At 36.9% G+C, this 14,321-nt stretch overlaps 1 protein-coding gene across 8 annotated transcripts in view; it reads left to right on the forward strand.

Moving 5' to 3' along the window:
- Nucleotides 1–323: 323 nt before the first annotated feature.
- The window catches only part of LOC124305499 (sodium/calcium exchanger 1), a 1,112,430-nt gene continuing 1,098,432 nt past the window's right edge, over nt 324–14,321 (forward strand). For all 8 annotated transcript variants that reach the window (XM_046765025.1, XM_046765026.1, XM_046765028.1 and 5 more), the window contains exon 1: nt 324–1,902. In XM_046765025.1, the coding sequence (XP_046620981.1) occupies nt 560–1,902 (1,343 nt within the window). In that variant the 5' untranslated portion in view covers nt 324–559. The remainder of the gene's footprint in view (nt 1,903–14,321) is intronic.

Here is a 14,321-nt window from a genome sequence, read left to right on the forward strand (position 1 = left end):
GATCGAATGGTTTCCTATAATTCCTTCTATGCTGGAATCAAGTAACTTTTTTCGTCGCTGGCTTTTACGCTATAGCCGTACTGAATCCTATCTGGACTGATGCACCGCGCTGAAGGTTGCCGCATACATTAGACACAGCAGAGATATCACCTTTGCGGTGACTCGAAGACGTTTTATTCGTGGTCGTGGTCATAGTCATGGTTGATGCGCTTGCGCCTTTGATTGACGCGCCTGTACCAAGGTGGCTCAGCGTCGGCGTCGGGGCGCCGGGGCGTCGGAGCGTCGAAACGACGGAGGCGAGGCTCGCCTGTCTAAACCTAGGCAGTACGCGACCGAGCGCGATTCAGGTCTCGACTACGTCAGTCCGTGATGAACCGAATAACACGCAACTTTTTGGGGAGCGTCCGTAAATAGCTGATAATAGACTGTCGATAAACGTCTTGGGTGTTTGTTTCGCTACTCAACCCCTGTCTTATATTTTTGTCAGTTATTTTTCTTCACTTTGTTGTTTATATCTCTGTTTATCCTAAACTGTCAGTGTGAATTTCGGTTTTTAAGAATGCCAGGAAATTATTCGGCTCGGTGTGAACCGGGGCTGGTAATACCAGTGTGGACACCAGTAGATAACTTAGAGCTGATTGACATCGTCCTAAGGGGCTCGGTGTATTTCTTTTTACTTATGTACTTATTCATTGGAGTTTCAATAGTAAGCGATCGTTTTATGGCAGCTATCGAAGTGATTACTTCGAAAGAAAAGGAGTTGGTAGTTCGCAGACAGGGCAGAGAACCACAGATAGTTGTAGTGCGAGTGTGGAACGAGACCGTGGCTAACTTGACATTAATGGCATTGGGTAGTAGCGCACCGGAAATCTTATTGTCCATTATCGAAATTTGGGCAAAAAATTTCCAAGCGGGAGAACTTGGGCCTGGGACAATAGTCGGATCCGCTGCCTATAATCTTTTCGTCATTATATCTCTTTGTGTCTTTGTCATACCAGAAGGAGAGACGCGGAAAATAAAGCACTTGAGAGTTTTCTTCGTCACCGCGACTTGGAGCATATTTGCGTATGTTTGGCTCTACATCATCCTCGCAGTGTCTAGTCCCGGCGTTCTCGAGGTTTGGGAGGGAATCCTGACGTTCTCTTTCTTCCCAGCTACTGTCCTAACGGCTTACGTTGCCGATCAGCGTCTACTAATCTACAAATACTTGCACAAAGGTTACCGCATGAACAAGCGAGGTGTCATCGTCCAGGGCGAAGCAGCCGACTCAGGCAGAGGGACAGAACTTGAGATAAAAACACGGAATAATGGTATCAGCTGTGAAGATATCGATAGTGATTCACCGGAAGCTCGGGAGTTCGAACAAACGCGTCGTGACTATATACAAACTTTACGAGAACTCCGCAAGCAACATCCTACTTTGTCATTGGAACAGCTAGAGGTAATGGCCCATGAAGAGGTGCTCGGAAAGGGGCCAAAAAGCCGCGCTTTTTATCGGGTTCAAGCGACTAGGAAGATGGTTGGAGCTGGAAATCTTAGCAGAAAAATAAGCGAGCGTGCTCAGAGTGATCTTAGTGAAGTCAAGGCGGAATTGCAGCGTGCAGAGGCCGAAAGCATCGATATTGACGCAGTGAATGCTATGCGTGTCTTTTTCGATCCATGCCACTATACGGTTATGGAAAACGTTGGGAGCTTTGAGGTTGGCGTGACTAGGGCTGGTGGTGATCTATGTCAGGGATGCACCGTTGATTACTGCACTGAAGACGGTTCAGCTGAGGCTGGTTCCGATTACGTAAGTACCAGCGGGACGCTAATTTTCGCACCCGGTGAGACAAGGAAGACCATTCAACTTTCGGTCATCGACGACGAGCTGTTCGAAGAGGATGAGCATTTTTACGTCAGGTTAGTCGAATTCATGATCGTAAATGACATGTAAAATTAACTAAAATATGTTAGTCACTATTGCACTTACGGTGCTGTACAGTATCATGCAATGCAGCGATTCGAGAAATATTACATGCCCATATTTTAGGATGGTAAGTGTAAACGAAAATTAAGTTGATGTGACACGTAAAATTCTATTGAATATTTTTTTGAAAAAGTTTTTTTAAACTCAATAGATATATTCACGAAATCTTAGAGTACCACTTCGTATATCCCTTGGACTCGTGAAACCACTCGAAATGGCTATTTCAACGTTTCCATCACTGCAATTCACATGACAAAATGGAAATTCAATAAAGAAGCATAATCTGACAAATGTGTTAATTTTTTTGAAACGTCGACGTTATGGCGCAATCTAAAGTACAAAATAAATTTTACAAGAAAAAGTCTTTCTGTGGCCCTGTATGATTTTGGTGTTAATTTATGTAAAACTTTAAATGGAAATCCAAGAGGTACGTTTTTTTTATAGGAGGAAAAACTTTTCTAGAGGGTGAAATTACCCGTTAAATGGGAAGCACTGAAGTAGTATTTTTCAAGTCTCATATATTTGCAGGTGAAAAAATCAAAGGGACCTAAATGTACTATATTGTTAGTAATACATAAAGAAAAATACACTTGGTTTTCTGTGATAGGGTTAAAATCCAATGAAGTTATACTGATGAAAATTCACAATGCTGCGTTAACAAAATAGCTATGCATTCATGTTCGGACGAATTGCAATTTTAAAAGCGAACAAATAGTACTAAACTCTTTCGTTTTTTCAGAAATTTACATATATGCATATATATCGTTCTGCGTTATATATAAAGAAATCACTGCCGCCGCCGCTGCCACTGCTGTGTCAAGAATCGCCCTTCTTCCTGCTGGACGCCCTGCTCCGGCCTTCACTACCTCCTCCTCTTCCCTTGCCGACCCCCCGCCTTTCCGCACCCTTGGCCGTTCAATGAAACTATTACCTATATATATATATATATATATATACGTAAAACAGAAACACCTGCAAGTTATAGGTATAGGTACGTCTATAAGTTATCATAAGTATAGAAAATGATTCCAAAGAATACATTGATATTAAAAATATTATTTGGGAAGAAACATTATGAACATTTATACTCTGAACGTACTATGAACATCTGTTATAGTTTGTTAGGTTATTTTGATGTGATTGCGATCTTTTGGTCTTGAGATTTGTTGAAAAACTCGATTTGGAATTTATAGTGCAACAATGACAGACGGATTTTTTTTTCTTCTCAATAACCCTCAACCCAAGACCGGGTGGTTTGCGCGCGAAGCATGCAGGGGTGCGTATGAAATAGATACCTACACTAAATGTGATAACTAACTGTGGAAGTACTATTTACCTGAGCTATAATATTAAGGTAAAATTTCGAGTTCTAGAAGAAAAAATAAAAATTCGAAAGAAATTTTATAAAAATATATACTCTGAACATACCATGAACATTTACTACAGTTTGTAGGATTATATGTATTATTGTTCTTGCGGTCATTTGGTCTTAAAATTTGTTTACAAGCCTATTTTAATTTTATAGTACAAGAATGACAAACGGAATTTTCGATTTTTTATCAATAACACCAAACCTGAAATGTGGGATTGGCGTGCGAAGCCCCCCCCCCCCCCCCCCCCTAGTAAATACATATATGGAGCGAACATGGGATTGGGCGGGAGAGAAGGGTGGAGGGTAGGCGGTGAAAGGTTAGATGTTTAAAGGTATAAGGGTAAATATATAGGGTAAAGAGTTCAATCTCTCATTCTTAAATGAATGTATATACATAATGACCGCATAAAAAAAATTGACTATTTATTTTTACAAAATTCAAATTACAGATATTGTTTCAAATTACCAAAAAGAAAGAGAAATGCTGTTAAAGTTTGAGCTCTTAATATTAATATTGAGAGGTGCATCATAGCGATTTTCTATTTCTCATTTAAATAACATGGGAAATTTTTTTTTTAACATTCATTGTAATTATTTTAACAGGAACTTTAAATATAAAACGTTATTCGTAAATCGTATTTACGACGGCAAATTATTGAATTTTCAACGCGTATCGCCCTATTCCGAGAGCTGTACTAGGCACTGTCGAACAATTTCAAATGAGAGTTGAACGGTGCATTGAAGTGTGCGGAAATGCTGTCGAACATTCATTGAAGTGATCTATAACCGTACGTAATTTGCTATCGTTAATACGGTTTACGAATGAGATTTTATTTTTAAAGTTTGGGTAAAATAAACAAACATTCTTTTGAAAATAGTTCAAACGAAAAAAATTTCAATTAATATAAATTTAAACTGAAAAAATAAAAGTACAGGACAAAAAAAATGAATGATTTTGAAAATGAAGATAAAACTTAAAAATAACTATAAATATTTAGAAAGAAAGATAGAAGCGGCCCACAGCGGGACCGTTAACGTCGTGGCCTTGGCAGATGCACGCTTCTGCGAATCCTATGTGACTAAAAGCTAATTTGAATAATGCGCCTCATAATAGGATGTGACTTCGTTATTACAAAGTATGATTTTAACTCGTTACGTCAGGGCCGCATCGTCTTAGATGCTAACGGAAACGAAGAACTAGAACACTCTACGAGAAGACACCATACCTACCGATTCCCCATTTCTCGTAGTTGCCACACAATCTCTTTTACTTAGTTCATTGTACTTAAAACATTAACTTTAACGTGTCATCGAATAGTAAAAGTGAGTCACGCAGTCGACTGAATTTTTTAGATAAATAGCCAAGAGCGCGACCTGGAACAACGTGGCTGACCACATCCAGAATTATCAAATATGATATTAAACCCATCGGATTGATCGCAACCCCAATAACATTTGGTTGCTCAAATTACGAAGCTACTGCAATATTCGAAACATACGGATGTGTTATCTATTTTCGACTCTTCAATTTTTACCTATGTCATAAAAGAAACTGTAATATTCCGACACGTTTCTTCCCCACATACCGAACTTAATTCCCGATTGTGTAATTTATGATTAACTTCGCGTAATTTTATGGGTGTACGATTGTATGACGTATGAATATATGAGCGTACAATTTTTACCAAATATTCCCAATACATATTGTCCACTAAGAAGTAATGAAAAAAATGTCCGATTAACATGACTCATGAAAGTAAAAATTGATGTTCAGTTTAATGATTATTTAAAGAAACGATCTGTCTAACTGTAAGTAGACGGTGTCTTCTTCCTCTATGTTTCAATTCATTCGATTAATTCCTTGAATGTAACCCATGCATTCATTATTAATTGTGTCTTTCACAATCCCGTCAATTTCACTTTTCAAGTGACCGGCTTAAACTCGTAATATTATCCCATAAATATATATGTTAAAACAAATAAATGTTTACATTTGGCGCCCAACATCTAGGCAAGAATTTGAGTCTCATTTAGCTGAAAAACTTATTAGATCGAGTACGACAAACCTTGTTGATGGGTGAAACTAATGCCAATTTAATCATCATTCGGTCGAAAGCAAAATCACTTAGTTTGTATTATAATACCACACCGTTGACTTTCGATAGACGTAGGAAGACGACCAAGTCTATTTCATTGGTCAAAGCGATGGATGAACAACTCAAACAGTCAAGATTGGAGTGAAAGAAGTTGTAAAAGCTTTAAGATGATCTTAGAAAATAACAGAAGGGTGTCCAGTCTTGTAGTGAGTTAGCAAAACAAGTTAGAACGCTCCAAAAGGAAAAAGACAATCAATCTCGAGCTTTGATTGATTTACGCCGAGGCTCGACAAGCCAATATATAGATACAACAATTCAATTGATGGGTGGAATGATAAATTATATTCAATGTTCACAATTAAGATCAGAGCCTCTCAATTCAGTGACGAAGAGAATCAGAATCTTTTAGAGTTTTTATCGGACTTAGAAAATTATTTTAGTGTCAGAATGCAAATGCGGAATGCGCAGAAAGTATCGGTACTTAACAATTCATTGGTAAGTTGAGCCAAAGTATGGCTAGATCTAAACATAGAAGTGTGTGATACTCATGACAATTTTAAGAAATTTTTTACATTAGTATTCTACTTAGTGCAGTATCAGGTGAAAAGAAAAAGTAAGTGGGCTGCACGTAAATGTAAATGACCAAAGAGTATGTTGAGAAGTTATTTCACGAAACAAAATCAAGAAGCTAAATATTGTGAACCCAGATTATCGATGTATGAAGTAAATTCTGTGATAGTACAACATAACTAAACTGCCTTTTAGAATAAGAGATGTTTTAGCCATCGTAAATTTTGCCGATTCTCAAGTCCTTTCACAAACCGTAACCAATTTAGATAGTACACGTGAAGAAAGAGAAAGCAAATAGCAAAATCATAATAAAAAATTTACTAATAATAATGCTCAAATTCATAGTTCAAATGATCAGAGGTAAAAGCAATCTAGGCAGAAACATCCGCCAAGTTACCAAAACCACATCACAATAAAAATACAAGAACAATTTAAGTATTACCAGTTTCTGTCGTGAAATTAGGAAAAAACCCCAAGCCCTGGGCTCTCTCAGCAAGTACGTATATGTCATGCACTCGAACCTCGCTGTTTCGTGTAGTAATACAGCGGAACATCATTATAAGAGCCACATACTTCTTGGGCACATTTATTATGTATTTTTGAATGAAATTATTATAGTTACTTGTTCGTGTCGCCTGTAATTCCGTGTAATGCTGTCATCTTTAAAATCGGCATTTATCATCAAATAAACGAACTGTACGAGATCAATTTTGCATTGAACTGGTTGATAACAGCTTGTTCAATTTACATTATTAACGTATCTAATTTTAAATGGTTCATTTCTATCACTTGCAGCTTAGATTCATATTTTACAGAAATACAGATTTGATGAGGTTAAGTCAATTGATCAATTAGCTTCGAACAGATTATCGTATTGTCAATTTCGGATTGGGTAGATGCATTTTATGAATTTTTGCTATTGTATTAATTGCCGTTGACTGCAGTTCGAATATCGATGCGGGCGAGTGTACGTATATGTGCTGGTGAGCAGGCATTTGGGACGCCTGCACTTCAATCCTTCTGTACACTCACGCGCTACGGCATTCGGCACTGCATACTCAATCTGAGTCAATTGAGACATAGTGAGTAGAAATCAAATAATTTGTAGCAAACATGCAACGGCAGGACATGGGACATGTGAATTGGATAAATTAGAGCTTTTTTGCTTGTCCAACGTAAAGTAGTCAGACATTTTGTTTTTATACAGCATTGAGTTTATGTTTCGTGTCATTGACTAAATACTATCCGACGCTGTAAGAATATGTATAATTTATATTTCCAGGTCATTATTCCACGTTAATAATACGATAGATTAGCCACCGTGATCCTTTTGTCGCTAGAGCACTCATAATTGGTTTTCAAGAAAAATGTGCTTGCCAAGTACGTAGTTCTCAGAACGATATTTCGATACCACTACACGAAACAGCGAGGTCTGACTTCATGACGTAACATGCTTACTGAGAGATCCTACAGCTTGGGTTTTTTCCCTAACTTCACGACAGAAACTGGCAATATCTAAGTTTTTCTTGTATTTTTATTGTGATGCGGTATTGGTGACTTGGGTTATATTTTACATTTCACATGTTTTTGCCTAGATTTGATTATTTTTCATAAGTACGCTGCAATGATAATGCAGTACCGTAGTAACAAATGAACTAATTTTCAGTCAACCGCAATTTTTATATCTGTTGAGATGTGTAGTATTTATCGTTGCTATCGCAATTACGACTTATGACTGGCACGACGAGAACGCGAAATAGCAATACTGCTGATCCAATTAGCGCACCTTTATGTACATATAACTATCTCAATTTTCTGACTAATAATCAATACATTGCGAAGTGAAAATGATATATGAAATTTTTTTCTTTCGTTTGAATACATCTTATTTAACCGTCAAGTACAATAAGTATAGCTAAAATTTGTTAGTCTAAATATATGACTCTATTTTACACAGTCCGAAAATCTTAACAATAAATTACCAATCAATAGCACTGGTCAACAGTGGTTTTGTTGCCCTAGATATTTGAGTGGTCTTACAATCAGTAAGATTTTGTCAACGGCCCTAAGAGTAAGCGTAGTTTTTCGAAATTGGCGCTAACTATCTACTTTATCGACATTTTCATATATGACTTAAAAAAGGATTTTTTCGTAGAATTTTGGTGTTCGGGACCGAAGAATTTATGAATAATATCACGATTATATTAGAAACCATCCCCCTTTCTACAATACTAGAATAGCATAAAAACTACAAGCCAATCTGATACAATCATGATTCTATTCACAAATTATACGCTCTCAAACACCAAAATTCACGGAAAAATCAGGTTGTTAGGTAGGGGTGAGACGTGTCTGAGCGGTGATAGTTGATGAGTATAAATGATCAAGATCGCTCCAACGTAACGCCAATGAATAAAAATTGAAAACTAAGAAAGACCTACTTCTCGATAAGCCGATAATGTGAGTACGTTGCTGCTTGCAATTAGTCCTATAAGGGCTGTGAGAGTCATTTAGATGGTTGAGGCTAATTTATATTAATAATAAAGGTGGGTGATCTTTCAAAATAAATGCTTGAAAATGAATTAATCTGGTGAAAGTTTAGTTTGATTATGAAAATGAATGATAACAAATGAATTTGATTCCAATAAAAGAATTGTAATGGTTCTGCGTGTAAATCTAAATGAAGATAACGTTGACAGCAAAATAATATTCAAATACACCCAGCTGTAGAAAAGGATTAAGCACCGTTTACGCTCTTCAGCAAGTGTTGTATTATCTTATTGATATTTGGTACAGTATACATATACAGTAGCGCTCAAAAGTATTTTGACAAAGATAGTAATAACTACAAAAATCAATAATATTATTTGTTGAAACAAATTTGATGCTGTATATAATTGTTAAGAATTATCTCTCGATTACTCAAAAATGAAGTTGAAATAAAGAAAAGTAAGAAAAACGATTGATCAAAGTAATAACGACTTTCATATTATCAAAATACTTTTTAGCGCCACTATATATATATATGTATACATATAATTGGTACATCTGTGCTGAACGAATATTAATTCTACAGTTGGTCGGTTAATATGATATTGTATCTCTCTTTTCAAATTAACATAGCTTTATATCAATACACAAATTATAATTGAACGTAGTTGATCCGTGGAACCACATGCAATTTGGACTATTTATTCCTGATTATTTATCTATAGTTGGGCCGGGAGAATAACTCTCGGAATGTGTAACACATTGACGCCAAATCAATTAACAAAATCCGATGTATGTACTTCCATGGATCAAAATATATCCTATTGACAATGAAATCTGTGATCAGTCTGAAATGAGCTAAATTATGATATGGGCCGAGCTGAAAACTAGAGAATTCCTTTAGGAATAGCCAAAGGATATTGCTTGCAGCTAGGCACCAATTTTCCGGTGTTGTAACCAATTTTTGTGTTAGTTATATCTTTAATTTCTTAGAAACGAATATATTTTGCTGATCGCTAGCTAGAGAAGCTTGCCATCAATTCTGAATACGATATTTAGAAAGCGAGTTTAAGAAAGTGGTGAAAACATTGGTTCGCTTAGAGTTGAAGAGAACTGTTCAAACTTTATCTTTAGATGCGATGATTTGCGAAATTGAGAACCGTCGGGTTCTGTTGGTCGGTGTTCGATAGAATTTTGGAGCAGAACAGCACCTCGAAATCGGAAGGGATGACGAATACGGACCGTTGATATGCTCAGCCACTTAGTATATGTGAATTCAGAATCTGGATATGTCTGTTATTGTCTATTATTACAGAATTGGGATGTGTAACCCAAAAGTTATTGTTCACAAATGTCTGTAGAGTTCACTCACGATTAATTGTAATACGAAAAGACTGAATTATTATTAGTTTTAAAAGATTATCAATGAAAAATAGTAACGTAATTGGTTATTATTCAAAATGACACTTAATATTACCTAATTCTATCAAATCAGGGCTTATTAAATCAGGGCAGAGCCTGATTTGATACGAAAAATGGAATCATCACAAAAGTGTCTACTCGCAAAAAGATGAGAATCAGTATCGAATAGAAAAAATTGAAAGTTAGGTGCTAGTGAGTCCTGTGAATTCACAGAATAAAGCGAAATGCTCAAATTTAACGAGATATCTCGAGACTTTAGGCCGGGCACAACTAAGATTTCATTGGCTGATAAATTCCCAGTCTAATGAAGAAAACACAACTTTTTTGGTCAAATTCGATTTTATTCATCAACATAATCTCCTTCAAGAGCGATACAATCATTTCAACGCTTGTCTAACATTTCGATACCTTTCCTGTAGAATGATTTATCTTTGGCCTCAAAATAGGCGTTTGTTTCGGCGATCACCTCCTCATTTGAGCCAAATCCCTTTCCGGCGAGCATTTTTTTTAGGTCTGCGAACAGGTAAAAGTCAAGTCGCTGGGAGCCAAATCTGGAGAATAGGGTGGGTGCGGAAGCAATTCAAAGTGTAATTCGTGCAATTTTGCCATCGTAGCCAAAAACTTGTGACACGGTGCAATATCTTGTTGAAAGATCACTTTCTTTGCATATGAGGCCATTATGGGGCAGTTGAGCCATGTAGCGATCGCTATTGACTGTCTTGCTTTTTTCAAGGAAGTCGATAAACAAAATACCGTACGCATTCCACAATGCGGATGCCATAACCTTGCCAGCACTCGGTTGCGCTTTTGACCGCTTTTGGCGAGGTTCACCGGCTGCTGTCCACACAGCTGACTGCTGATTTGACTCTGGCGTGTAATGGTGGATCCAAGTTTCGTCCATGGTTATGTTTCGATGCAAAAATTCCTTTTTATTTTACCGAAACAGCTCCAAACAGCGCTCGGAATCATCGACTTATTGTTGTTTTTGGTCTACTGTTAGCACACGCGGCACCCACTGCGAAAACAGCTTTCCCATAGACAAATGTTCATGCCAAATAAAGCTTACATGATCCTTTGATATATTTAGAGTGTCAGCTATCTCCTGCAACTACACTTTACGGTTTACGAAAACGATTTCGTGGACTTTTTTCGATATTTTCCGGTATAACCTCTTTTGGGCGACCAGATCGTGGCGCATCATCGGTGTTCGTATAACCACGTTTAAATTCAGCAAACCAGTCAATAATGCTCGATTTTTCTGATGTAGAGTCCAGATAATACTTATCAATCCAAGATTTTGTTTCAACGGTGTTTTTTCCCATCAAAAAGCTATGTTTTAACAATACACGAAATTCTTTTTTTCCATGGTCTTGAAAATAAAAAAGTTGGTTCACTAAAACCACTGCAATTTTTAAACGAAACGTCAGATCGTCATAAAAATTTTACAGCTACGTTTTGAAGGTTAGTACTTACTAAAAAAATATTAATTCTGTGTTTGAGGCGCCATCTGTGTATCAGACCAGGAGCTTATCAGCTTATCTCTTGCACGGAAGGACTAACTCGGGTTTACGTCCACGCGCCTCACGACTATCTCACGACTAACAGACGAAAAGACGTGGCTTCTTGGCCCTGAGGGTCCAAGAGCCTGCAGTCGCAACTAACTTGTATAGTACTTAGCCAATGAGGTGTGAGGGCGACCCCCTGGTGCCGCTCCACATGGTCAGCGTTACCCTGGAGTGTGACGCCATTGCTCCGACGGTGCTCAATCTCGTTGATTATACGAATAAAATATTAACATGAGATATCTTAATGTAATTTTCACACATTCGTCCATACTGCTTACTTATTGTTAGTAAAATATTTTAATTCAATGTACATTATGTGAGCGATTCTTCCTAATTATCGATTTATTCAGCTTAAAAAGAGAGATATTTTTGAGGTTGAGCTTGCTTATGTTTAGCTCAGCATTTCTTAGCTCAGTTCTTGGTACCAGTTAATCTGATTTTTTATAAAACCTAATACTGTGGACTGTACGTGACTTTTTCTAGGAGGAATGGGTAGATGGTCGTTATGTGAATATGAGAATGAAATAATCTATGAAGCGATAAATGACGCTCAAGCGGCGACACAATAATGCTTGACTGTTTAAATTAAAATATAGTCTTGAAAAAGGTACGTCGGGGCGTAACAAGGGTAACAAAAAAAATTCTTTTTTTTTTGTGAGCTGTATAATACATGCCGCATGCTCAGAACTACGTTACAAGAACTCAAAATCTATTGTTTCGCGGAATTCGCACAAACTTGAAACTAATAGGTACAGTACATTCAGCTTCATATTGTTATTTCTGAAATAAGATGTGTTCGACATATTACAGTTCGATTATGAGCGTACGACGCGTTCTAATAAACAAATCAAAAGGAGCGGTAAGTACCTGAGACAGATGTTAGATTATTCGTCAGATAGTTATGAACCTCATCTATTCATGATCACGTGGCTAGTGGATCAGAAATTTGGACCAATCGCTACGAAAATTAGACAAAATGTAATTACAGATACGAAAAAAATAATTAACGTAATACAACGTCAGCTTTTGTGTTAAATGTGCTAAGCTCTTTTGATATTGATATAATTTTTATACAATCAACTGGAGATTGTAACTCTCTTTTTCGGCAATTGGAAACATTTTAAGAAGTGTAATAACAAGTACCAGAACTACATTTACTAGGGTATTTCAAATTCTTAAGGAATTTGTAAACATTTTTATCAGACGATAATTTTGTTTCTTTCTGAGCTGACAGAATGCTACCGTAGATGAAATTCAGATTCATCTGCTATGCGTACATTTATTCGTACATCATAATCCTTATATATAAAAGCACAAGTCCTGACTGACTCATCAACGCCTAGCCCACGCCCGTCGACATAAAAACCTAAACTTTTGGGAGTATATTTCTTTCATGACATAACCATAGGATGAGATGCGATTTTTCGAAATTCGAATCCAAAGGGGATGAAAAGGGGTGCAACGTGTTTTCGCGGATTTCTTGTTATCTCATGGTTTCGATGAGATATCGACTTGGTTTTTGCTTCTAGCGTTTCCTCATTCAAACTCCTAAAAACCCTAAAGGGGGATGCAGAGTGTTCTCACGGATTTGGCGATATCTCTTGGGTCCGATGAAATACAGACTTGGTTTTTCTTCTAACCGTTGCTCATTCAAATGCAATAAAACAAATTTCACCATTTTTATGAATTTCACTCCTGAGGAGATGACCCCTCATCTCCCCCTCCCCAATCTATAAGTGAAAAGGGGGTTATTGTTGGATATCTGAAATTAAAAAACAAAGGACATGGGGACTGCAACCGTTTTCCGAGTCGCTGGATCCCGATTTCACGTTAACATTTGCAAATGAAAATGGCTGACTCAGAATACCAAAATTCAATAGTTCAATATTGTATCTTCGATGATATTCGCCTTCAAACAACCCAAAATTGTTATCAGTTTTCGCGTATCTTCTACCGTTCTCGAGATATTTACAATGAAAATTTGAGTTTTTGGGAATTTTGGAAAATTAATATGACGTTGTTTTATCTGCTGGATATAATCCCCGCTTTAGATAACACCAAAATTTAGTTAGTTTTGGCGTATCCCCTACCCTTCTAGAGTTATCTATAATGTAGGTTCCTGGTACGAAGTATTGGCAAATTCAAGAATCAGTCGCACGAGTCAGTAAGAACATTATTTCGAAATATATTCACTAGGATGGTTCTTACTCAGGGTGTAGACGAATTTTTTAGTGGTCACCACCCAAATTGACTCAAAATTAAAAGGTTGATAAAAAATTTGTCTTCACCCTAAATAAGAACATCCCTAATATTCACTCTATTCAATCGGGTGACAAGGTTAGTGTGGGAAAACCCAGAAAGTACATCTCTTACTCCTTGAACAATAAAAAAATGCGGACGCACTACAGCGCGCATGGGCGAAGCCCCTAGTATAATATAATATGCTGTTTACAAAACTGTCTTGCCAACATTGGTTAATTGTACTATTCGCCCAGTTTTGCTGGTAACTTCTTTTTCCAATTTTTTTGCCAGCAGACTTCGTAGATTACATTGTTGTTTTATTTTCAGTTTAAAATGGTTACTTCATCTCCGTTGATAATATTGTTTTTTCTTCATATGGATCATGATCAAGTAACCGGCTCCTTGTTTTTTGTGTTGACCCATACGTACATATGTGTAGTTGGGCGGTGATACCAGTTCATATATGGAACTTTCTTTTAGAAATCGAACAGATTTGGACAAAAATTGACCGACACATTTTTGATTTAACTGAATTTTTTTTTTGAGTTCTTTATCGAGAAAAAAGAGGTATACATTCAAGGATGGTTTTTTTCACA

This window comes from Neodiprion virginianus, chromosome 5 (genome assembly GCF_021901495.1).
Source record: "Neodiprion virginianus isolate iyNeoVirg1 chromosome 5, iyNeoVirg1.1, whole genome shotgun sequence".
Classification (NCBI taxonomy): domain Eukaryota; kingdom Metazoa; phylum Arthropoda; class Insecta; order Hymenoptera; family Diprionidae; genus Neodiprion; species Neodiprion virginianus.